General features: G+C 43.7%; 2 protein-coding genes across 9 annotated transcripts in view; one reads left to right on the forward strand and one right to left on the reverse strand.

Annotated features, from left to right (window-relative positions):
- The window catches only part of ralgps2 (Ral GEF with PH domain and SH3 binding motif 2), a 138,044-nt gene that overhangs the window by 78,597 nt on the left and 32,333 nt on the right, over positions 1–27,114 (forward strand). The gene's annotated exons all lie outside the window — the stretch shown is intronic.
- Positions 1–27,114, reverse strand: part of LOC110524495 (angiopoietin-related protein 1) — a 44,284-nt gene that overhangs the window by 8,708 nt on the left and 8,462 nt on the right. For both annotated transcript variants that reach the window (XM_021604206.3, XM_021604207.3), the window contains exons 2-4: positions 12,569–12,828; positions 12,160–12,488; positions 11,616–11,907 (exon numbers count right to left, since the gene is read on the reverse strand). In XM_021604206.3, the coding sequence (XP_021459881.3) occupies positions 11,616–11,907; positions 12,160–12,488; positions 12,569–12,776 (829 nt within the window). In that variant the 5' untranslated portion in view covers positions 12,777–12,828. The remainder of the gene's footprint in view (positions 1–11,615; positions 11,908–12,159; positions 12,489–12,568; positions 12,829–27,114) is intronic.

Genomic DNA, 27,114 nt, shown 5'->3' on the forward strand with positions numbered 1-27,114 from the left:
ACAGAGCCTTGGCGCGAACCCAGAGTCTCTGATCGCACAGCTGGCGCTGCAGTACAGCGCCCTTAACCACTGCGCCACCCGGGAGGCCTATAAGTGAAATAATCTATAAACAGTTGTTGGAATGACTTGTGTCATCCACAAAGTAGATGTCGTAAACAACTTGCCAAAACTATAGTTTGTTAACCTCTTAACTTCTTGGCGCTACCCATCCCATTAGTGGGATAATTTTCATCAGCAACCTCTGAATAGCATAGCGCAACAGTCAAATAATATTACGAAAAAATATTCATGAAATCACAAGTGCAATATTGCAAAACACAGTTTAGCCTTTTGTTAATCCACCTGTCGTCTCAGATTTTGAAATTATGCTTTACAGCGAAAGCAATCCAAGTGTTTGTGTACGTTTATCGATAGCATAGCATAACATCATGTACACTTAGCATCAGGAAGCTTGGTCACGAAATCAGAAAAGCAATCAAATTAATCGTTTACCTTTGATCTTTGGATGTTTTCACTCACGAGACTCCCAGTTACACAAATGTTCCTTTTGTTCCATAAAGATTATTTTTATACCCAAAATACTGATGTTTGTTTGTCGCGTTATGTTCAGAAATCCAGCGGTCATGACAACGCAGATGTATATTCCAAATAATATCTGTAATGTCCACAGAAACATGTCAAACGTTTTTTATAATCAATCCTCGTGTCTTTTTTAAAAATACACTGCTCAAAAAAATAAAGAGAACACTAAAATAACACATCCTAGATCTGAATGAATGAAATATTCTTATTAAATACTTTTTTCTTTACATAGTTGAATGTGCTAACAACAAAATCACACAAAAATTATCAATGGAAATCAAATGTATCAACCCATGGAGGTCTGGATTTGGAGTCACACTCAAAATTTAAAGTGGAAAACCACACTACAGGCTGATCCAACTTTGATGTAATGTCCTTAAAACAAGTCAAAATGAGGCTCAGTAGTGTGTATGGCCTCCACGTGCCTGTATGACCTCCCTACAACGCCTGGGCATGCTCCTGATGAGGTGGCGGATGGTCTCCTGAGGGATCTCCTCCCAGACCTGGACTAAAGCATCCGCCAACTCCTGGACAGTCTGTGGTGCAACGTGGCGTTGGTGGATGGAGCGAGACATGATGTCCCAGATGTGCTCAATTGGATTCAGGTCTGGGGAATAGGCGGGCCAGTCCATAGCATCAATGCCTTCCTCTTGCAGGAACTGCTGACACACTCCAGCCACATGAGGTCTAGCATTGTCTTGCATTAGGAGGAACCCAGGGCCAACCGCACCAGCATATGGTCTCACAAGGGGTCTGAGGATCTCATCTCGGTACCTAATGGCAGTCAGGCTACCTCTGGCGAGCACATGGAGGGCTGTGTGGCCCCCCAAAGAAATGCCACCCCACACCATGACTGACCCACCGCTAAACCAGTCATACTGGAGGATGTTGCAGGCAGCAGAACGTTCTCCACGGCGTCTCCAGACTGTCACGTCTTGTCAGGTGCTCAGTGTGAACCTGCTTTCATCTGTGAAGAGCACAGGGCGCCAGTGGCGAATTTGCCAATCTTGGTGTTCTCTGGCAAATGCCAAACGTCCTGCACTGTGTTGAGCTGTAAGCAGAACCCCCACCTGTGGACGTCGGGCCGTTTGAGCAGACACATGCACATTTGTGGCCTGCTGGAGGTCATTTTGCAGGGCTCTGGCAGTGCTCCTCCTTGCACAAAGGCGGAGGTAGCGGTCCTGCTGCTGGGTTGTTGCCCTCCTACGGCCTCCTCCACGTCTCCTGATGTACTGGCCTGTCTCCTGGTAGCACCTCCATGCTCTGGACACTACGCTGACAGACACCGCAAACCTTCTTGCCACATCTCGCATTGATGTGCCATCCTGGATGAGCTGCACTACCTGAGCCCCTTGTGTGGATTGTAGACTCCGTTTCATGCTACCACTAGAGTGAAAGCACCGCCAGCATTTCAAAAGTGACCAAAACATCAGCCAGGAAGCTTATGAACTGAGAAGTGGTCTGTGGTCCCCACCTGCAGAACCACTCCTTTATTGGGGGTTTGACTTGGAGTTACATTGTGTTGTTTAAGTGTTCCCTTTATTATTTTTGAGCAGTGTATATATTCGATAATATATCAACCGAGTGTGTAGGTTTTTCAATAACAGCGAGAGGAACAATGGCGGCTTTCTCAGTTGCGCAAAAACTCACTCTGAGAGCTCCCTCTGAAAAAGCATAATCTGAGAACGGCGCTCAGAACCCAAAACAGCCAGAGGAATATCCGCCGTTTTGGAGTCAACAAAGTTAGAAATAAAACCATAAATATTCACTTACCTTTGATCTTCATCAGAAGGCACCCCAGTTTTACAATAAATGACTGATTTGTTCCATAAAGTCCATAATTGATGTCCAAATAGCCATTTGTTGTTAGTGTGTTCAGCCCAGTAATCCATCTTCATGAGGCGCAGGCACTTCGTCCAGACAAAAACTCAAAGTTCCGTTAGTCCTTTAGAAACATGTCAAACGATGTATGGAATCAGTCTTTAGGATGTTTTTAACATAACACATCAATAAAACATCAATGTTCCAACTGGAGAATTCCTTTGTCTGTAGAAAAGCACTGGAACGCGTGGTAAATCTGTCGAGAGCGCACGTCATGAGACCAAGGCACTCTGCCAGAACACTAACTGAGGTCTCATGAGCCCCTCCTTTATAGTAGAATCCTCATTCAAGTTTCTAAAGACGGTTGACATCTAGTGGAAGCCGTAGGAAGTGCAACTTTATACATTTCTCAATGTGTATTCGGTAGGCCAAGCTTTGAAAAACTACAAACCTCAATGTCCCACTTCCTGGTTGGATTTTTCCTCAGGTTTTCGCCTGCCATATGAGTTAAGTTATACTCACAGACATCATTCAAACAGTTTTAGAAACTTCTGAGTGTTTTCTATCCAATACTAATAATAATATGCATATATTCGCATCTGGGACAGAGTAGCCGGCAGTTCACTCTGGACCACGCTATTCATCCAAAAGTGAAAATGCTGCCCCCTATCACAAAAAGGTTATGGATATTCTTATTTTTAATGACTGCCTACCCCAGCCAAACCCAGACTACACTGGGCCAATTTTGCGCCGCCTTATGGGACTCCCATTCACAGCCGGATGTACTAGAGCCAGATTTGGGCCAGGGACTGTAGTGACGCCTCTTGCACGGACATGCAGTGCCTCAGACCACTGCGCCACTCGGGTGTGTGTGTGTGTGTGTGTGTATATCTATCTGCAAAAAAAGTAACTTCCCTTTTTCAGGACCCTGTCTTTCAAAGATAATTAGTAAAAATCCAAATAATTTCACAGATCTTCATTGTATAGGGTTTAAACACTGTTTCCCGTGCTTGTTCAATTAACATGGAATTGTGGAACGGTCATTAAGACACTAACCGCTTACAGACGGTAGGCAATTTAAGGTCACAGTTATGAAAACTTAGAACACTAAAGAGGATTTTCTACTGACTCTGGAAAAATACCAAAAGAAAGATGCCCAGCTTCCCTGCTCATCTGCAGGGATGCTGTAAGGAGGCATGAGGACTGCAGATGTGACCAGTGTAATAAATTGCAATATCCGTTCTGTGAGACGCCTAAGACGGCACTACAAGTGGACAGGACAGACATCTGATCGTCCTCGCAGTGGCAGACCACGTGTAAGAACACCTGCACAGTATCGGTACATCCGAACATTACAACTTCGGGACAGGTACAGGATGGCAACAACTGCCCGAGTTACCATAAGAACGCGCAATCTCTTCATCAGTGTTCAGACTGTCCTCAATACGCTGAGAGAGGCTTGACTGAGGGATTGTAAGGCCTGTTGTTAAAGCAGGTTGTCACCAGACATCACAGGCAACATCATCACATATGGGCACAAACCCACCGTCGCTGGATCACGCAGACTGGCAAAAAGTGCTCTTCACTGATGCGTCGTGGTTTTGTCTCACCAGGATGGTCGGATTTGCGTTTATCGTCGAAGGAATGAGCGCTACACCGAGGCCTGTACTCTGGAGCGGGATCGATTTGGAGGTGGAGGGTCCGTCATGGTCTGGGAGCAGTGTGTCACAGCATCATCGGACTGAGCTTGTCATTGCAGGCAATTTGAACGCTGTGCGTTACAGGGCACAGACGTCCTCCCTCGTGTGGTACCCATCCCGCGGGCTCATCCTGACACGACCCTCCAGCATGACAATTCCACCAGTCATACTGCTCATTCTGTGCATGATTTCCTGCAAGACAGGACTCTCAGTGTTCTGCCATGGCCAGCGAAGAGCCCGGATCTCAATCCCATTGAGCATGTCTGGGACCTGTTGGATTGGAGGGTTAGGGCTAGGGCCATTCCCCCAGAAATGTCCGGGAACTTGCATGTGCCTTGGTGGACGAGTGGGGTAACATCTCACAGCAAGAACTGGCAAATCTGGTGCAGTCCATTAACCTAATATAATACATAAATAAAATCTATTTAGTCCCAAATAAATAATGAAACATGCTCAATTTGGTTTAAATAATGCAACAACACAGTGTTGGAGTAGAAAGTAAATGTGCAATATGTGCCATGTAAAAAGCTAATGTTTAAGTTCCTTGCTGAGAACATATGAAAGCTGGTTGTTCAATATTCCGACTTATTCAATATTCCCAGTTAAGAAGTTTTAGATTGGAATTATTATTGGAATTATGACACAGGACTATTTCTCTCTCTACCATTTGTATTTCATATACCTTTGACTATTGGATGTTCTAATAGGCACTTTAGTATTGCCAGCCTAATCTCAGGAGTTGATAGGCTTGAAGTCATCAACAGCGCTGTGCTTCAATCATTGCTTTGAGCTGCTGGCAAACGCAGGTAAGTTTGAATGAATGCTTACTAGCCTGATGTTGTCTTCCACCGCTCAGACTGCTCTGTCAAATATCAAATCATAGACTTAATTATAATATAATAAACACAGAAATATGAGCCGTTGGCCATTTAATATGGTCAAATCCGGAAACTAATTTAGAAAACAAAACGTTTATTCTTTCAGTGAAATACAGAACCGTTCCGTATTTTATCGAACGGGCGGCCACCCTAAGTCTAAATATTGCTGTTACATTGCACAACCTTCAATATTATGTCATAGAACAACAGTTTTCACCTGTGCTAACATAATTGCAAAAGGATTTTCTAATGATCAATTAGCCTTTTTAAAATTATACATTTGGATTAGCTAACACAACATGCCATTGGATCACAGGAGTGATGGTTGCTGATAATGGGCCTCTGTACGCCAATGTAGATATTCCATTAACAATCAGCCGTTTCCAGCTACGATAGTCATTTACAGAGTTAATTGTGTCTACATTGTAATTCTGATCAATTTGATGTTATTTTAATGGACTTTTTTTTTTTTTTTTTGCTTTACTTTCAAAAATAAGGACATTTCTAAGTGACCCCAAACTTTTGAACATGTTGATAGTGGACAATTGTTTTACTCCTCTTGACAATTTTAATACTTCCTGAGAAATATCCATTATTTACCATTTTACACCTAGGATTACTATAAATAACTAACGCATTGTGTAAGAGATTCTCCAAAACTGAAATATTACAAAGAAGGTTTTGTCGGCGTTTAAATATCCATAGTGTAGCCTTCCAGCAACTACCCTGACGGACAAATAAACATGGTGTAGGCGAGGCACTTTCAGGGGGCCACATTCCATTATGTCTGAAAAGGGTCATCAATAAAGGCTACCGATAGATAGCCTACTGTAATTTCATATTATGAGGCAAAAATTAGTAGGCTACCTGGTACTCGCAAGACTGTCCCGAAGATACCTCTGTATCCCGGTGACATCAGTGCCATGAATAGGATAGAATATTCTGCATGCAACAGACCAAAGACTGAACACACACTTGCATCATTAGCAAAGAGACCCTGCAGGCAGGCCTGCCCAAGGGGGAGAGAGAGGATGGGGTAATCTGCATCTCGCAATTTCTTGCCTTGCAAATTAACCAAAGTTGCCTGAAGTTCACCTCTTCCTCTCTGGTTTTATTTGAATTACACAAATGTCCATTTTATAGCCTATCGACTATAACACAGAAAATGTTTTGCGATAAATGCACTGTGATTTTAAGGGTGGGGTTATGAAACGTTTTTCGGTTAGGGGTTTTTCTTAATGTTAAGTATCCCAACTTTGTTGAAACATTTTAATGCTTTAATGTTCACAGCCCTACCTATTGACCTGGCACAGTAGCTGTGGCCCTACAGTACTCCCCGCTGAAGGGTTTATATAAGACAGATGCCAGCTGGCCCACAGCAGGCCTGAGAGTTGCCCATTTAGAGACAGGTAGTGGCAGTTTGACCTCGAGATTAGTCTGACTTTCCTCGCCATTACACTTTACCCAAAGACCGACCAGAGATTCTTCTTTCCTCCGTAATCAAATGCTCCATCTGTCTTCTCAGTTTCACCTCACTATTTCCCCAGGACATAGCCCTAGCTCATTATTCTAGTGAGTGACAGTTGCAGTAAGTTCATTGTCAGCCATCTGTTTGTTTAAACCCGCTCTGCGGTCTTCAAACCACCACGGTCAAATCTCCAGTCATAATAAAATGCTCTTTCCCTATCTTTCAGAGGTATTTCCAAGAAGTATTATCACCCTGCAAATTGGTTTCATGCTGAAAATGATCTTGCTCACATTGGAGATGTGTTTTTGTGGGCACTAGTCAGGAGAGAGTTAGTTGATTCGGGTCTCTCAGCTTTCTCCAGCTGATTAGGTCTTCTGACTGTAATCTAGGCCTGTAATCTAGGATTTGAATAGGTATAGTGTACAGTGCATAGTCCCAACCCTTTGCCCAGTCTTCACATTTTGCTTCCTTAAATTATTTCTAAAAAGGGATTACATTGCATTTTTCCTCTACACAACCTACTCAGCATTTTCAAAGTAAAAGAAAGTTAGAGGAAATTTGTTAAAAAATTTACAAAAAAAACAATTGTGGAAAAGTACCCAATTGTCCTACTTGATTAAAAGTAAAGATGCCTTAATAGAAAATTACTCAAATAAAAGTGAAAGTCACCCAGTAAAATAGTGAGTAAAAGTCAAAGTATTTCACATTCCTTATATTAAGCAAAGCAGACGGCATGATTTTCTTGTTTAAAAATGTTATGGATAGCCAGGGGCACAACAACACTCAGACATCATTTACAAACAAAGTGTTTGTTTAGTGAGTCCGCCAGATCAGAGGGAGTAGGGATGAATAGGGACGTTCTCTTGATTAGTGTGTGTATTTGACCATTTTCCTGTCCTAAGCTTTCTAAATGTAACATACTTTTGATTGAGGGAAAATGTATGGAGTAAAAAGTACATTATTTCCATTAGGAATGTAGTGGAGTAAAATATCTAAAAAGTACAAATACCCCCGAAAAAACATCTTAAGTAGTACTTTAAAGTATTTTTTACTTTACACCACTGTAAAAACATTAATATATTTCTTAATTGCTTATGTCTTCACACCCAGAGTTAATTTTTAGTGGAAGTACCATTGGCAGTCTTTTAGAGCTGTGAATCTTTTTGAATAATAATATACCAAGTTTTCACAACTCTTAGTATGATGTCCATTTTGTTTTTGTTCAAATTGCTCAAGCTCAGTAAATTTGGTTGGGAATCATTGATGGACAGTAATATTCAAACTTTGGCTCTGATTTGAGACGAGACCACTCAGGAACATTCAGCATTCAAATGTGTGTAATTGTTTCGATGAAAAATAAAACTCTCCCAGGGTTAAGTTTTCAGAAGTCTGAGGGCTTTTCCTTTTTACATGTGCTTTACTCCTTTCATATTGATTTTTACAAACTCCCCAGTCCCTGCCAATGACGAGCATACCCATAACATGATGCTGCCACCAAAATACTTGAAAATTCTGAGGGTTTCACTCTGTGTTGTATTGGTTTTTAATTTAGGCCAAAAAGTTAATCAAATCATATCAAACTTTATTCGGCACATGCGTCAAATACAACAGGTGTAGTAGACCTTACATGTTTACTTACAAGCCCTTAACTTTATTTATTGAACTGCATTGTTGGTTAAGAAAATATTTATTAAATAAACTACAGTAAAAAAACAAAAAATAACTAACACAATAACGAGGCTTTATACAGGGGGTACCGGTTTGTCAAGGTCATTTGTACATGTAGGTAGCGGTAAAGTGACTATACATAGATAATAAACAGTGAGTAGCAGCAGTGTAAAAACAAATGGGTGGGTGTCAATGTAAATTGTTGGGTGGCCATTTTATTAATAGTTCAGCAGTCTTATGAGTTGGAGATAGAAGCTGTTAAGGAGCCTTTTGGTCCAAGACTTGGCACTCCTGTACCGCTTGCCATGCGGTAGCAGAGAGAACAGTCTATGACGTGGGTGACTGGAGTCTTTTTACAATTTTTTGGTCCTTCCTCTGATACTGGCTGGTATAGAGGTCCTGGGTGGCAGGGAGCTCGGCCCCAGTGATGTACTGGGCCACACGCACTGCCCTCTGTAGCGCCTTGCAGTCAGATGCCAAGCAGTTGCCATACCAAGCGGTGATGTAGCCAGTCAAAATGCTCTCGATGCTGCTGTAGAACTTTAGGAGATTCTTAGGGCCAATGCCATATCTTTTCAGCCACCTGAGGGGGAAGAGTCATTGTTGTGCCCTCTTCACAACTGTGTTGGTGTGCTTGGACAATGATAGGTGATGTGATGTGGACACCGAGTAACTTGAATCTATCGACCCGCTCCACTACAGCCCCGTCGATGTAAATGGGGGAGTGCTCAGCTCTCCTTTCCTGTAGTCTACGATCAGCTCTTTTGTCTTGCTGATGTTGAGGGAGAGGTGGTTGTCCTGCACCACTGCCAGGTCTCTGACCTCCCTAATAGGCTCTCATCGGTGATCAGGCCTACCACCATCATGTTGTCGGCAAACTTTATGATGTTGGAGTCATCCGCAGTCGTTGGTGAACAGGGAGCACAGGAGGGGACTAAGCTACTCCCCTATCTCGAGGGTCAGCGTGGTGGATGTGTTCCTTACCCTCACCACCTGGGGGAGGCCAATCAGGAAGTTCAAAATCCAGTTGGAGGGAGGTGTTTAATCCCAGGGTCCTTAGTTTAGTGATGAACTTGGAGGGCACTATGGTGTTGAATGCTGAGCTGTAGTCAATGAACAGCCTTCTCACGTGTTCCTTTTGTCCAGGTGGGAAAGGGCAGTGTGGAGTGCAATAGAGATTGCATCATCTTTTGGGGTGATATGTGAATTTGAGTGTGTCCAGGGTTTCTGGGATAATGGTGTTAATGTGAGCCATGACCAGCCTTCCAAAGCATTTCATGGCTACAGATGAGAGCTACAGGGCGAATGTCATTTAGGCAGGTTACCTTGTGTTCTTGGACATAGGGTGGTCTGCTTGAAACATTGTAGGTGTTACAGACTGGGTCAGAGAGAGGTTGAGAATGTCAGGTAAGACACTTGCCAGCTGGTCAGCGCATGCTCTGAGTACGCATCCTGGTAACCCATCCGGCCCTGCGGCCTTGTGAATGTTGACCTCTTTAAAGGTCTTACTAATGAATCAAATCAAATTTATTTATATAGCCCTTCGTACATCAGCTGATATCTCAAAGTGCTGTACAGAAACCCAGCCTAAAACCCCAAACAGCAAGCAATGCAGGTGTAGAAGCACAGTGGCTAGGAAAAACTCCCTAGAAAGGCCAAAACCTAGGGAGGAACCAGGCTATGTGGGGTGGCCAGTCCTCTTCTGGCTGTGCCGGGTGGAGATTATAACAGAACATGGCCAAGATGTTCAAATGTTCATAAAATGACCAGCATGGTCCAATAATAATAAGGCAGAACAGTTGAAACTGGAGCAGCAGCACGGCCAGGTGGACTGGGGACAGCAAGGAGTCATCATGTCAGGTAGTCCTAATTAATATTGGCTAAGAAGAGCGTGATCACACAGACGCAGGATTTTCTTATAAGCGTCCAGATCAGTGTCCTGCTCCTTGAAAGCGGCAGCTCTAGCATTTAGCTCAGTGTGGATGTTGTCTGTAATCCCTGGCGTCTGGTTGGGATATGTACGGTCACTGTGGGGACGTCGTCGTCAATGCACTTATTATTGAAGCCGGTGACTGATGTGGTAAACTCAATGCCGTCGGATGAATCTCGGCGCATACACTATATATACAAAAGTATGTAGATTCAACTTTTCAGCCACACCTGTTGCTGACAGGTGTATAGAATTGAGCACACGCCCATTCAGTCTCCATAGACAAATAGAATGGCCTTACTGAAGAGGTCAGTAACTTTCAACGTGGCACTGCCATGGGTTGCCATCATTCCAACAAGTCAATTCGCCAAATGTCTGCCCTGCCAGAGCTGCCACGGTCAACTGTAAGTGTTGTTATTGTGAAGTGGAAACGTCTTGGAGCAACCGGCTCAGCCGCGAAGTGGATATATGTTGCCATAGGAGTTGTGAAAGGTTGGTAGAATCTTATTCAGAGCAGTAATGTCTGCTTAAGATGCTTCCACCAAGTATTAACACTGGAGTGTGAAGACATATATGCAAACAATACATGCTTCATTTGTATTTCTTAGTATTTTGGAAAATGTTCTGTCATTTTGCTTTCGCTTTGAAAATGTAGGTTGTGTAGATCAAGATGCAACTTTTTTTTTATCCTGTTTTAGATGATATCTTAAACATAAATGAAAAGACTATGCAAGGTGTGTGTGGACTTTTACTAGCGACTGTATTTTTTATATATATATATATATTTCATTTATTGGCCTTTTTATGTTCTGTTTTCAGTGGTGTGGGTGTCTGATCAGTGATTAACTGCAGGTAGAGCTGTCTTTATCCCCACTGTATGTATGCCTGGCTCGTACGCCAGAATATGCTTGCATCATCCAGCCAGAGGTCAGGTTATAGCCTGGCTCTGACCAGCCAGCTGTGCGAATGTGTTGTGTGTTTGCCACTGAGTGCCTGCTCAGTGTTACACTGCAGTTCTTTATCTCAGTTTGTATATCTGCCAATCCTCACAAAGGCCCATTTAAGCCAGCACTGAGTTTAGTCCAGCCATACGCCCAGAAATACATATTTACTCCCAGAGCTCAGATTAACAGATACTCTCCGGTCCCAGTGTAATTCTCTAGAACTCACTCCATATACACAAGCACGCGCGCCAGCAGTAGGTTATAGCCAGTCCAGCTGTCCCAGAGGCACTGAGAGGAATGTGTGATCTCACTGCGCTGTCTGTCCTGCCAGGGATGAACCCACTGGACCACAGCCGGCCCATTGTCCAGACCGTTTCCCCTTTCACCAGGCGTTCACCAAATTACATGCACCATTGGCCGCCGCAATTCTAATTTAGCGTCTCTGACAATTAGACATGTGAAATGTCTGCCCGGCCTACTGTGAGTTTAGCTTCTGCCTAATTCAGAAATTGCCATACCAGTACTGCTTCTAACCAACTCGACATGCTCTGGTAAATGGACACAATTATTCAGTCTTTGTCTCATTAACGCTAACCACCCCTCCCGGGGTTATTTGGCACGTACCTTCTGAGGTGAGCGTGCCCTGCGGTGGCGGCGGGTTGAGTCCAAATGGAGAGGCGGTGGGGGAGTCCATGCGTGACCCCCGTGGGAATGCCCGGTTGTTGTGATCCCTCTGTATCTCGTTGGTGAATCGGCTGTTGACGGGGATGTTCTCTGGGACCACCTGGACCAGCGGGGGGACCACCTGCATCTCACTGCGCCCCAGGGTCCGCAGACACTGCTCCTCCAACGCAGCGATCAGCACAGATTGGTTGTTCACCACCCCCGCCATCGCTGCAAAACGCCCTTCCAGCTCCTTGTGGCAGGAGAGAGAAGTTAACATAAAAACCAGAAGTGTCTTGATATATTTCTAACAGATGTTAGCAACATTACATGTGCTATAGGCACATCTAAATATTGTCCCCAGCTATATTAAGTGAGTGCTGGCCTTCTAAAGTTCCATATTATAGCAGTGTTCTGCTTCTAGCACACTCCTTCATTCAATTTCACCTCTACATGAAAGTAACATTAACCACGTTGCGTTTCAGTTCCACCGTGGCGTTCTAACCTTGTAGCGGGAGGCTAGCCTCAGCATCTCTGAGGTGACGTTGAGAACCCGGTTCTCCAGCTGGGCCAGCTCCAGAGAGTTGTCTCTCTTCCTGATGATCTCGTGAAGCAGCTGCATGTAGAGCTGGGTCACCCTGGAGTTCATGTTCCTGCTCTCCTTCCTGAGCAGCTTCATCTCGTTCACCATGTTGCCGTCCACGTCCACCACCAGCTGCAGGGTCTCAATCTCCCTTCTCTGCTTGAACAGCACCTCTCTTACGTCAGCTATGTCCATCCGTGTCACACGCTCCTTGTCCGGCTCGGGGCCCGTTGCACTGGCACAGATGGGGCCTGATGATGGGCATTAGATTAATTCGAAGTCACGTGACAAGGTGTAAAATAGACGTCTTCACAGAAGACTAAACACTGACCTGTGATCTTCTGCTGGGGAATCAGAAAGGTGTAGGAGCACTTCTTGACGTCTTCTGTGGGAGTTCGTTTGGCCCTGAGCAGGGGATATTCCTTGGTTTCTCTAGCCTGTCTGGAGCCCCTGCACTGGCTCTGCTCCAAGAAAGAGAGGCAGAGCAGGGCACACAGGCTCCACGACACTCCCTGCCTCACCCCCACCACACCCTGCATAGTGTACTTCTACTGGCTGTCTGGATGACTCCTGGACTTCCTCTGGGCTTCTCTGCAATTGATGAAGGAACAAGAGTTGGTGTGAAGTAATGGCTTACTGTTTCCAACAATGAACAATTAGATTGTTGACAACAAAGTACCAGGAGTGCTGGTCATGTATATTTTATCCCTAAAAAGGGAAAATAGTTTTGCAGCAGAATCATTCATAACAAAGCAAGATGTGAAGACTACACGTAGCTTGCACACAGAGGGTTGGAATTCAACAAATGTTTACAGCTAATTACTAGCAGACATTCCCTCAGTCAGAAGTAATAGTCAGGCTTGCCAACGGTGGACATTTACAGTATACAACTTAAACACCAGGTTGGGGTAGACGTTATGTGAATGCCCTGGCGGAAATGGTCAATGATTGTCAATGATCCCTAAGGCAGTCGATTAGTCATGCGGCAGAATGATTCCCAATAAGATGTTTTAGCACTAAAGCCAGAAATTTCATCCAGAACAATACTCAGACAAACAGGGTTTGTGTAATGATCTAAAACCAAGCAGTAGGAGGGCTAGCTCGTCTCACAGGGAGCTGGGGAACAAATTGCTGTTCAGTCATTCTGCAGGAGGTCTGGATGTCTGTTCTCTGTCAGAGCTGTTTCCTAAACACCCAGACTGCTGAGTCCCCTGGGCTTCCCTGGTGCTGCAGGGCTCTGAGACATACTTCCTCTCCCTGCGGATGGGGCTGTGTTAACAGGATAGTTCTTTGAGCGAGGAGAGCTCTGGCTGGCTTCTCCTTCCCGGACTGACCCCAACTCTCCACCCCGCCCCACTGCCCCCCTCTTAACCCCTGGCTGTACATCCTAAGCCTGTTCTGGCTCCTCCTGCCAGACAGGTTTTGTAAACACGCACCACGAGGCTCCAGACACGAGAACACACACACACACACACACACACACAAAACACCCAGACACACTCGCACACACAGACCGTGGCACCACAAGGCTCCAGACACCAAAGCTCACAGGTATGTTAAGTAGAAAATGTAATTTACCTCTGGTGTCTGATGCCCTCAGCCCTGCCCACCACTCTGCCCTAGTTCCCTGGCCCTGCTCAGAATCCTATATCCTCTCTCTGACCCCCATTGTGGTTTCTGTCTCTCTGCTGGTCTTTGATTCTCAACACCTCTCTCTCAAACACACAGCTCCATTTTACACTCTGAGTTTGGCCTATGTAAGTCCACACAACACTACCCAACACCCCCACCCTGAAACTGGGGCTCTGTGTGGCTCCTGTATGATGCTGATGTGGATCCTCAGACCTGGAGTCAAATCTGTCACTTAGATCAGTAGTGTGGAATAGAGGTCGACCGATTAATCGAAATGGACGATTTTAATTAGGGCCGATTTCAAGTTTTCATAGCAATCAAAAATCGGTATTTTTGGTCACCGATTTGGCAGATTTTTTAATATTTTTATTTAACTAGGCAAGTCAGTTAAGAACACATTCTTATTTTCAATGACGGCCTAGGAACAGTGGGTTAACTGCCTGTTCAGGGGCAGAATGACAGATTTTTACCTTGTCAGTTCCGGGATTCAATCTTGCAACCTTACAGTTAACTACTCCAACGCTCTAACCACCTGCCTCTCATTGCACTCCACGAGGAGCCTGCCTGTTACGCGAATGCAGTAAGAAGCCAAGGTAAGTTTCTAGCTAGCATTAAACTTATCGTTAAAAAAACAATCATAATCACTAGTTAATTACACATGGTTGATGATATTACTAGTTTATCTAGCGTGTCCTGCGTTACATATAATCAATGCAACGCAGGGTGACGATTTAACAAAAGCGCATTTGCGAAAAAAGCACAATCGTTGCACGACTGTAACCATAAACCTAACTATAAACACCAATTCCTTTCTTAAACTCAATACAGAAAAGTATATAAGTATATATATAAGTATATATTAACCTGCATATTTAGCTAAAATAAATCCAGGTTAGCAGGCAATATTAAACAGGTGAAATTGTCACTTCTCTTGCGTTCATTGCACGCAGAGTCAGGGTATATACAACGGTTTGGGCCGCCTGGCTCATTGTAAACTAATTTGCCAGAATTGTACATAATTATGACATAACATTGAAGGTTGTGCAACGTAACAGCAATATTTAGACTTATGGATGCCACCCGTTAGATAAAATACGGAACGGTTCTGTATTTCACTGAAAGATTAAACGTTTTGTTTTCGAAATGATAGTTTCTGGATTCGACCATATTAATGACCAAAGTATTTCTGTGTTATTATGTTATAATTAAGTCTATGATTTGATAGAGCAGTCTGACTGAGCGATGGTAGTCAGCTGCAGGCTCGTAAGCATTCATTCAAACAGCACTTTAGTGCGTTTTGCCAGCAGCTCTTCCCTGTGCTTCAAGCATTGCGCTGTTTATGACTTCAAGCCTATCAACTTCCGAGATTAGGCTGGTGTAACCGATGTGAAATGGCTAGCTAGTTAGCGGGGTGCGCGCTAATAGCGTTTCAATCGTCACTCGCTCTGAGACTTGGAGTAGTTGTTCCCCTTGCTCTGCAAGGGCCGCGGCTTTTGTGGGGCGATGGGTAACGCTGCTTCAAGGGTGGCTGTTATCTATGTGTTCCTGGTTCGAGCCCAGGTAGGAGCGAGGAGAGGGACGGAAGCTATACTGTTACACTGGCAATACTAAAGTACCTATTAGAACATCCAATTGTCAAAGGGATATGAAATACAAATGGTATAGAGAGAAATAGTCCTATAAATACTATAACTACAACCTAAAATCTCTTACCTGGGAATATTGAAGACTCATGTTTAAAGGAACCACCAGCTTTCATATGTTCTCATGTTCTGAGCAAGGAACTTAAACGTTAGCTTTCTTACATGGCACATATTGCACTTTTACTTTCTTCTCCAACACTTTGTTTTTACATTATTTAAACCAAATTGAACATGTTTCATTATTTATTTTTATTGATTTATTATATTTAAGTTAAAATAAGTGTTCATTCAGGATTGTTGTAATTGTCATTATTACAAATAAATAAGAATTGGCCGTTTAAAAAAAAAAATCGGCATCGCCTTTTTTGGTCCTCCAATAATCTGTATCGGCGTTGAAAAATCATAATCGGTCGACCTCTAGTGTGGATACTGTGAAAGGGAGCCTGTTTGTGTCAGTGTATGTTGGGGAGCTGAGCCAGTACTGTGTGAGAAGTGTCTGCGTAGAGTGCTTTTCTTTATTTCACTGGCTGTGTGTTAGTCCAACAGCAGATTCCCCTGACAGCGCAACCAGGTTCTGTATCCTGTATACTCACTGCCCTGTTAATGGCTTTAGCATCTTCAAGCTCTCCACACACACACACACACACACACACACACACACAAAAGGAAGGGATCACTGCCGTTACCTCACTTTCCAACCCCAAAATGTAAGGAGCAAACTGAAGGAAAGAGGAGGTTCAGCAAAATGTGAAGGACAATGGAACTCTTTCAAAAAAAGCGTATTTATTGCTGAAGGTAGTAGCACACCAGGGTTGGGGTCAGTTCCAATGAAATTCCAGGAAATTCAGAGATTTAAAAAAAATATAGAATTCATTAGCTAGGTTTCCATCCAATTGGTGACATTGTATACATACACGCATACACACACTACCGTTCAAAGTTTGGGTTCACTTAGAAACGCCTCAAGTCCTCAACTGGCAGCGCCATTAAATAGTACCCGCAAAACACCAGCCTCAACGTCAACAGTGAAGAGGCGACTCAGGCATGCTGGCCTTCAAGGCAGAGTTGCAAAGAAAACCCATCTCTCAGACTGGCCAATAAAAATAAAAGATTAAGATGGGCAAAAGAACAGACACTGGACAGAAGGACAGCATCCCGGAGTCGCCTCTTCATTGTTGACATTGAGACTAGTGTTTTGAGGGTACTATTTAATGAAGCTGCCAGTTGAGGACTTGTGAGGCGTCGTTTTCTCAAACTAGACATTCTAATGTACTTGTCCTCTTGCTCAGTTGTACACCCGGGCCTCCCACTACTCTTTCTATTCTGGTTAGAGCCAGTTTGAGCTGTTCTGTGAAGGGAGTAGTACACAGCGTTGTACGAGATCTTCAGTTTCTTGGCAATTTCTCGCATGGAATAGCCTTCATTTCTCAGAACATGAATAGACTGACGAGTTTCAGAAGAAAGTTAGTTGTTTCTGGCTATTTTGACCCTGTAATCGAACCCACAAATGCTGACGCTCCGGATACTCAACTAGTCTAAAGAAGGCCAGTTTTACTGCTTCTTTAATCAAAACAAGTTTTCAGCTGTGCTAACATAATTCCAAAAGGGTTTTCTAATGATCAATTAGCCTTTTAAACTTATAAACTTGGATTAGCTAACACAACGTGCCATTGGAACACAGGAGTGATGGTTACTGATAATGGGCCATAAAAAAAATCTGCCGTTTCCAGCTATTCACAACATCAACAATGTCTACACTGTATTTCTGATCAATTTAATGTTATTTTAATGGACAAAAAAATGTGCGCTTCCTTCAAAAACAAAAATTAAGTGACCCCAAACTTTTGAACAGTAGTGTATGTTCTAAAATCCACATAAAGACTATGTGCGTATTCCCAGCAGAGATGTTTCCATCAAATTGACTTGTTGCAGATGAATGGCTGTATATGATGACGTACAGTAGTGCACATAATACCTTTTTCAGATTAAATTCCCAGGTACCGAATAAAAAAATACAAGTTAAATGGGTTTCAATCGCATTTTCAACTCCTATCTGCGTGCTTTTGGCTAGAGCGCACGTGTAGCTTTACATCCCTCAAAGTCAACTCTGGACCTCGAAGTCAGTTCCACTGCTTGTTTTCATTGTTCCCCTCTAATCAGGGACTGATTTGGACCTGGCACACCAGGCAGGTTCAATTAATTATGAGCTGGAACAGAAAACCAGCAGGCTCTAGACCTGTTGAGTACCCCTGGCCTACATGATGAGAATATTATTATTTTTATTTGTCAAACTGCAGCCATGCATTGATTATCATGTCAACAGAAAAAGATCCTTGATATTTATTGAAAGGAGCATCAAGCTCATCACCTTGAATTTCACAGGGTGGTGAAAGTGCATCATTCATATCTGTAGCCTGTTAAACGGCATGCTTTCTCGACTAGTCGTAGTGGAAGGACCACACGTCATCGTGTGACTTCAAGTTTACTTCAATATGATGATTATATCTATTTGCGCATAAAAACGTTTACACTGACATTTCTCGCATGATTCATTTTACAGACACAAAAAGATCCCACCTTGTCTAGTATGTTTTGTCTACATTTGGAAAGTTTTCATCAGGCCTGTGACTTTTCTTTATCCGACATGTACTTTCCTCACATAAAAAGGTTGGATGAAAAGCATACACACACACACACACACACATCAATCTCTCAAGGCAGCTATACTGATCAAAAATATAAACGCAACACGTGAAGTGTTGGTCCCGTGTTTCATTTGACTAATTTCGTTATGTGAAATGTAACTCAATAAAATCTTTGAAATTGTTGCATGTTGCGTTTTATATTTTTGTTCCGTGTAGTTTTGCAGCTCCTTCATCCATGCCCATATTGTGCCATTATCAGGCTCCCTCTGAGACACTGCAGGGGCAGAGGTGTCTGGAATGTGACAGGTAGTATTACAGGACGGACCTCATCTCGATTTTCTGTTCTCTCTTTCTCACATGCACGTTTCTCTCTCTCTCATCCATCATGCTTGCACTCTTGCTCTCTCTCCCCTGAGTGTCACTGTTTTTTTACTCCATCTGTCTCTCCCCCTCTATGCTTTAGGGTCATTTTGTCCCCCTCTGTGGTGGTTCTTAGAACTAGAACACCAGAGGAAAGACATTCCAGGTTGTGAGAGAGAGGAGTTTTACTGTACCTTTTTAACTCCATACAAACCAATACACTACCTGTCATTACATTCTGTCTCTCCCACTCTCTGTCTGTACACTAAGTAAAGCACAACACAACAGTAGATCATCCAGACCAGACCTATCAGTGGCCTGTACTCTATGTCCTAACACCTAGTGAAGGCCTACAGGAAGTGCCTGTCTGTAGCAAGGGGCAGAATGTAAACAGCTCTCTACTGAGTCAGCTGCAGACTACCTCCCAACTGGCACCTTATTGCCTATTTAGTGCCCTACTGTCAACAAGGGCTATTGTCAAAAGAAGTGCACTATAGTGCATTTGGAAAGTATTCAGACCTCGAATTTTAACACATTTAGTTACATCCTTATTCTAAAATGGATGGAAGTTTTTTGTTTTTTTTCTGTTTTTTTTTTCCCCCATCAATCTACACACAATAGCTCATAATGAAAATTCTCCTATTCTTCTCTACAGATCCCCTCAAGCTCTGTCAGGTTGGATGGGGAGCTTTGCCGCAGAGCTATTTTAAGGTCTCTCCAAAGTTGTTTGATCGGGTTCAAGTCTGGGCTCCGGCTGGGCAACTCAAGGACATTCAGAGACTTGTTGTCTTGGCTGTGTGCTTAGTGTCGTTGTCCTATTGGAAGGTGAACCTTGACCCCAGTCTGAGGTCCTGATTGTTCTGGAGCAGGTTTTCATCAAGGATCTCTGGTTTCATCAGAGAATCTTGTTTCTAATGGTCAGAGTCCTTTAGGTGCATTTTGCCAAATTTCAAGGGGGATGTCATGGAAGCCATTCCTCAGTAAAAGCCCCCCCCCCCCCCGATTGCTCAGTTTGGCCGAGAGGCCAGCTCTAGGAAGTCTTGGTGGTTCCAAACTTTTTCCATTTAAGAATGATTGAGGCCCCTGTGTTCTTGGGGACCTTCAATGCTGCAGAAATATTTTGGTACCCTTCCCAAGATCTGTGCCTCGACACAATCCTGTCTCGGAGATCTACGGACAATTCCTTCGACCTCATGGCTTGGTTTTTGCTCAGGCAAGCACTGTCAACTGTGGGACCTTATATAGACAGGTGTGTGCCTTTCCAAATCATATCCAATCAATTGCATTTACCACAGGTGGACTCCAATCAAGTTGTAGAACCACCTCAAGGATGATCAATGGAAACAGGATGCACCTGAGCTCAATTTTAAGTCTCATAGCAAAGGGTCTGAATACTTATGTAAATAAGGTATTTCTGTTTTTTTTTATTTTTTTTAATCGATTTGAAAAAAATTATAACCGGTTTCACTTTGTCATTATGAGGTATTGTGTGTAGGTTGATGAGGAAAAACATTTATTTAATACATTTTAGAATAAGGCTTTAACTTAACAAAATGTTTCTGAAAAGCTGAAGAGAAGTGTCTCTTTCAGTAAGACATCCAGGCCAGATTAAATCTCAGTCCACCCAGAGCCGATTAAACCAAATCAACTCCGACCTGCACAACACACCCAGAGACGCATAGCTGGCGAGGGAGGTAAATACAGACTGACTGTTAGATGGAGAGTTGGATCTGGAAGAAGTGGGACATGCACTACTCCTCTTCCTGGCTGTCTCCAGAACACTCCGCCCCAACAATCACCTACAGTATAGTATGGATGTAACACTGTTGTACCTCTCTTCTGACTTGCTCTCTCGCTGTCCCTTTTCTGTCCTCTCCTCCCTCTTTCTGGGTCAGTATTGAAGCTGTAGTAGATAATGGGTGGTGACAGAGGTGAGGGAAGATGGACAGACTTGGGAAAGCAGAAAACACAGCCAGTTAGAAATCTCAACCCTTTCTTTCCCTTTCTCCCCCTTCTCAACTAAATTTAATAAAAAGAGAAGTATTTTTGGCTCAGGCACCACAGTGGATGGTTCGTGTATCCCCTAACAGATGTCGCAATGTCCAACCCCAGACAAAGGAAAACTAGCTTAGTGGTGTGTGTTGTAACTGTGCCAGTATGTTCTGGAACTGCCCTGGCCTGTCTCCCTCTCCCAGCCTTACATGATGGAAACAGTGACCTCCATCAGTCTCTCTGGCTGCTCACCTTGCTAATGATTATTAATAGGCAGCTGACCTATGACTTTGGCCACAAACCTCTGCTTCTCTCTCAGCCATATACTCCCGATCACTTACACACACATGAGCTGTTAATGGAGAAGTAACGGGACAAGAGACACTCAACATCTCGCCCTTTCTCTCTGTTAGGGTATTACTGTATTAGGGCTGTCCCCATTTAGTCGACTGGTCAATTGTTTGGTCGATAGACTGTTGGTCAACCAAGATTCTTTTAGTCCAGCAGTCGCAAATATATATTTTTTTATGGGACATGAGACGCAAGTCTCATGGTCCAAGAATAAGGGAAGTGTGGCTCCAGAATGTGCTCGCTCGCCATTTTGTGCATATTCATTGAAGTTATGAAACAATGTGTGCATTGTTTGCTGTCTCAATTCCCCATTATCGGTAATGCCCATAATTGATCATCTCTAACGTTTGTTTGGTTAAGGTCATGTCTGTTTGCGGAACTCACAACCCATGCTACACTTGTGAGAAACAAGTGAAGCTGTTCTGGCTACTGTCTGACAATCATGAATGAGAGGGATTGTGTTATCGCTGCTGCTATCAACCAGGGTTAAAGTTAACTAAATGTTAAAGTGGTAGAGACGTATGAGACGGATTCCAAGATCGCATAGCAGTTCAGACGTCTTTTGTCCTCGTCTTGTCGTGTCCTGTATATATATATATTTACAACTTTTTTCACATACATTTTATTTTTATTTTCCATCAACTCATCTTCTAAACACTCTCCTGCAACCAGCCTCACCAATTTATATTTATAAAAAAGTATTATTTACCTCAGATCTGCAATCCTTCAGGAAGCTAGCCAGAAACTCCAGGAGGCTGGCCAGAAACTAGCCAGAAGCTAGCCAGGAGCTAGCCCAGAAGCTAATCAGAAGCTAACCACGGTTTGTGGTCATCGGCTGTCCTTTAGTTCGAAAATCTATCGAAAATCTATCGCCAGTTTTGTACGGCGCAGCGCGGCTCGGAACGGAACATACCGGACCAATTTTTCTCTCCATGTCCCTGGATTTCAACTGCTCTCTGGACATTCATACCCGGATCTCACAGCTAGCTAGCTGCTATCCGTGTGACAGTCGGCTTTCGTCGATTCCGGAGCAAACATCGATTGTTCCGGTGCTAGCCAGCTCCGTCAATCACGCCTGAGTTCCATCATTCACTCCTGGGCTGCAGTCACCTATCCGGACCCGTTTCACAGCCTACGCGGAGCCCCACCGGGCCTTCACAACCGGACTGCCGACGTTATCTACCTGAAGGAGATCCGGCTGGCTCCTCTGTCGCGACGTTACCGGAACGCCCATCTGCGGCCCGCTAACCGTTAGCTGTCTTTCCGGCTGCTATCTGAATAGACAATCGGACAATTTATTTATTTGAATTATTATGTTTTCTTCTCGGGCCTCTATAACTATATCTATTGTTCTTATTTTTGTTGTTGTGTGATTTGGATTAATCCCCTCTACCACACGGAACCCCACTAATCTACTGACCGAACGCAAGAGGTGGCTAACAACAGACTCCATCCTATGCTAGCTTGCTACCGGTTGGCTTGGCTAGCTGTCTAAATCGCCGTGACCCTAAACCAACCTCTCCACTCACTGGACCCTTTTGATCACTCGACTAAGCATGCCTCTCCTTAATGTCAATATGTCTTGTCCATTGCTGTTCTGGTTAGTGTTTATTGGCTTATTTCACTGTAGAGCCTCTAGTCCTGCTCACTATACCTTATCCAACCTATTAGTTCCACCACCCACACATGCAATGACATCTCCTGGTTTCAATGATGTTTCTAGAGACAATATCTCTCTCTTCATCACTCAATACCTAGGTTTACCTCCACTGTATTCACATCCTACCTTACCTTTGTCTGTACATTATACCTTGATGCTATTTTATCGCCCCCAGAAACCTCCTTTTACTCTCTGTTCCAGACGTTCTAGACGACCAATTCTTATTGCTTTTAGTCGCACCCTTATTCTACTCCTCCTATGTTCCTCTGGCGATGTAGAGGTGAATCCAGGCCCTGCAGTGCCTAGCTCCACTCCTATTCCCCAGGCGCTCTCTTTTGACGACTTCTGTAACCGTAATAGCCTTGGTTTCATGCATGTTAACATTAGAAGCCTCCTCCCTAAGTTTGTTCTATTCACTGCTTTAGCACACTCTGCCAACCCGGATGTTCTAGCTGTGTCTGAATCCTGGCTTAGGAAGACCACCAAAAATTCAGACATTTTAATTCCAAACTACAACATTTTCAGACAAGATAGAACTGCCAAAGGGGGCGGTGTTGCAATCTACTGCAAAGATAGCCTGCAGAGTTCTGTCCTACTATCCAGGTCTGTACCCAAACAATTTGAACTTCTACTTTTAAAAATCCACCTTTCTAAAAACAAGTCTCTCACCGTTGCCGCCTGCTATAGACCACCCTCTGCCCCCAGCTGTGCTCTGGACACCATATGTGAACTGATTGCCCCCCATCTATCTTCAGAGCTCGTGCTGCTAGGCGACCTAAACTGGAACATGCTTAACACCCCAGCCATCCTACAATCTAAACTTGATGCCCTCAATCTCACACAAATTATCAATGAACCTACCAGGTACCTCCCCAAAGCCTTAAACACGGGCACCCTCATAGATATCATCCTAACCAACTTCCCCTCTAAATACACCTCTGCTGTCTTCAACCAAGATCTCAGCGATCACTGCCTCATTGCCTGCATCCGTAATGGGTCAGCGGTCAAACGACCTCCTCTCATCACTGTAAAACGCTCCCTGAAACACTTCAGCGAGCAGGCCTTTCTAATCGACCTGGCCGGGGTATCCTGGAAGGATATTGACCTCATCCCGTCAGTAGAGGATGCCTGGATATTTTTTAAAAATGCCTTCCTAACCATCTTAAATAAACATGCCCCATTCAAGAAATTTAGAACCAGGAACAGATATAGCCCTTGGTTCTCCCCAGACCTGACTGCCCTTAATCAACACAAAAACGTCCTATGGCGTTCTGCATTAGCATCGAACAGCCCCCGTGATATGCAGCTGTTCAGGGAAGCTAGAAACCATTATACACAGGCAGTTAGAAAAGCCAAGGCTAGCTTTTTCAAGCAGAAATTTGCTTCTTGCAACACTAACTCAAAAAAGTTCTGGGACACTGTAAAGTCCATGGAGAATAAGAACACCTCCTCCCAGCTGCCCACTGCACTGAAGATAGGAAACACTGTCACCACTGATAAATCCACCATAATTGAAAATTTCAATAAGCATTTTTCTACTGCTGGCCATGCTGGCCCCAACAGCAACTCGCCCAAGCCTTCCCCATTTCTCCTTCTCCCAAATCCATTCAGCTGATGTTCTGAAAGAGCTGCAAAATCTGGACCCCTACAAATCAGCCGGGCTAGACAATCTGGACCCTTTCTTTCTAAAATTATCTGCCGAAATTGTTGCCACCCCTATTACTAGCCTGTTCAACCTCTCTTTCGTGTCGTCTGAGATTCCCAAAGATTGGAAAGCAGCTGCGGTCATCCCCCTCTTCAAAGGGGGGGACACTCTTGACCCAAACTGCTACAGACCTATATCTATCCTACCATGCCTTTCTAAGGTCTTCGAAAGCCAAGTCAACAAACAGATTACCGACCATTTTGAATCTCACCATACCTTCTCTGCTATGCAATCTGGTTTCAGAGCTGGTCATGGGTGCACCTCAGCCACGCTCAAGGTCCTAAACGATATCTTAACCGCCATCGATAAGAAACATTACTGTGCAGCCGTATTCATTGATCTGGCCAAGGCTTTCGACTCTGTCAATCACCACATCCTCATCGGCAGACTCAACAGCCTTGGTTTCTCAAATGATTGCCTCGCCTGGTTCACCAACTACTTCTCTGATAGAGTTCAGTGTGTCAAATCTGAGGGTCTGTTGTCCGGACCTCTGGCAGTCTCTATGGGGGTGCCACAGGGTTCAATTCTTGGACCGACTCTCTTCTCTGTATACATCAATGAGGTCGCTCTTGCTGCTGGTGAGTCTCTGATCCACCTCTACGCAGACGACACCATTCTGTATACTTCCGGCCCTTCTTTGGACACTGTGTTAACAACCCTCCAGGCAAGCTTCAATGCCATACAACTCTCCTTCCGTGGCCTCCAACTGCTCTTAAATACAAGTAAAACTAAATGCATGCTCTTCAACCGATCACTACCTGCACCTACCCGCCTGTCCTACATCACTACTCTGGACGGCTCTGACTTAGAATACGTGGACAACTACAAATACTTAGGTGTCTGGTTAGACTGTAAACTCTCCTTCCAGACCCATATCAAACATCTCCAATCCAAAGTTAAATCTAGAATTGGCTTCCTATTTCGCAACAAAGCATCCTTCACTCATGCTGCCAAACATACCCTTGTAAAACTGACCATCCTACCAATCCTCGACTTTGGCGATGTAATTTACAAAATAGCCTCCAATACCCTACTCAACAAACTGGATGCAGTCTATCACAGTGCAATCCGTTTTGTCACCAAAGCCCCATACACTACCCACCATTGCGACCTGTACGCTCTCGTTGGCTGGCCCTCGCTTCATACTCGTCGCCAAACCCACTGGCTCCATGTCATCTACAAGACCCTGCTAGGTAAAGTCCCCCCTTATCTCAGCTCGCTGGTCACCATAGCATCTCCCACCTGTAGCACACGCTCCAGCAGGTATATCTCTCTAGTCACCCCCAAAACCAATTCTTTCTTTGGCCGCCTCTCTTTCCAGTTCTCTGCTGCCAATGACTGGAACGAACTACAAAAATCTCTGAAACTGGAAACACTTATCTCCCTCACTAGCTTTAAGCACCAACTGTCAGAGCAGCTCACAGATTACTGCACCTGTACATAGCCCACATATAATTTAGCCCTATCAACTACCTCTTTCCCAACTGTATTTAATTTATTTATTTATTTTGCTCCTTTGCACCCCATTATTTTTATTTCTACTTTGCACATTCTTCCATTGCAAAACTACCATTCCAGTGTTTTACTTGCTATATTGTATTTACCTTGCCACCAAGGCCTTTTTTTGCCTTTACCTCCCTTCTCACCTCATTTGCTCACATTGTATATAGACTTGTTTATACTTTATTATTGACTGTATGTTTGTTTTACTCCATGTGTAACTCTGTGTTGTTGTATCTGTCGAACTGCTTTGCTTTATCTTGGCCAGGTCGCAATTGTAAATGAGAACTTGTTCTCAACTTGCCTACCTGGTTAAATAAAGGTAAAATAAATAAATAAAAAATTAGGGATGTGCACGGTTAGTCAAATATCCAAACTGATGTTCGTATTTGAATACTTGTGTATTCATTTAGCAAGAGCAAAAAAGTATAGAGGCCTATTTTAACCTGCTTTTTAACACTGGGAAGTATTTTTCAAAATTAAGTGGAGTGATAGTTCACCAATGAAATAAATACAAGACGGAATAAAATTATGCAATTAAAAGTTAGCAGAAGGAGTAGGCTACAACGAGCAACCAACAGGTAGGCTGTTTAATTGAATGTAGTTGGGGAGAATGCGCAGCATGTGACCTCAAAAGCCTAGCTAGCTTTATGAACTACAATCTGTTACGAACAGTGGACTAGGTTTTGTAGGCTTTACCCTTTGCCAATGTTTCAGAATATTGCGTCGTTTAGGTGTGCAAGGGCGAATTCAGAGTAGTCGTTCCCTAACGGAAATATTCAAATACGCCAATAGGATCTCACTACCTCATGCGTTGCTCTGCCCACCTCCTTGCTTGTTCTGCAAACTGATTTAATTTGCTCCCATTGGAAACGACAGGCTGTGGTCTGTTGTTTTAGTTATACACATCTTTTGTTATATGGGATGATAAAGAACACTGGCTGCTACAAGTTAGCTAGTCTTGGATGTAGCAGAGTTGCCTTGGGGGTCTCTCTCTCCGTCTGCTCGCTACACACACTGCTCTATATAACTTCCGGCTGCAGCAATAGAGCGCCAGCCTCTCCCTCGCACATCAGTGCTCAGGTTATTAAAAACACACAATTTAATAACCACACGTATTTGGCAAAAATGAATAATACTATTTGAGTAGTGAGATTTATTTTTATTTTATATACATTCCTAAGTCATATATAGCGATATAACATACAGTTGAAGTCGGAAGTTCACATGCACTTAGGTTGAAGTCATTAACTCATTTTTCAACCACTCCCCAAATTTCTTGTTAACAAGCTATAGTTTTGGCAAGTCGGTTAGGATATCTGCTTTGTGCACAAGTAATTTTTCCAACAATTGTTTACAGACAGATTATTTCACTTATAATTCACTGTA

Source organism: Oncorhynchus mykiss, chromosome 5 (assembly GCF_057628025.1).
Source record: "Oncorhynchus mykiss isolate SJ-2025 chromosome 5, ASM5762802v1, whole genome shotgun sequence".
Lineage (NCBI taxonomy): Eukaryota > Metazoa > Chordata > Actinopteri > Salmoniformes > Salmonidae > Oncorhynchus > Oncorhynchus mykiss.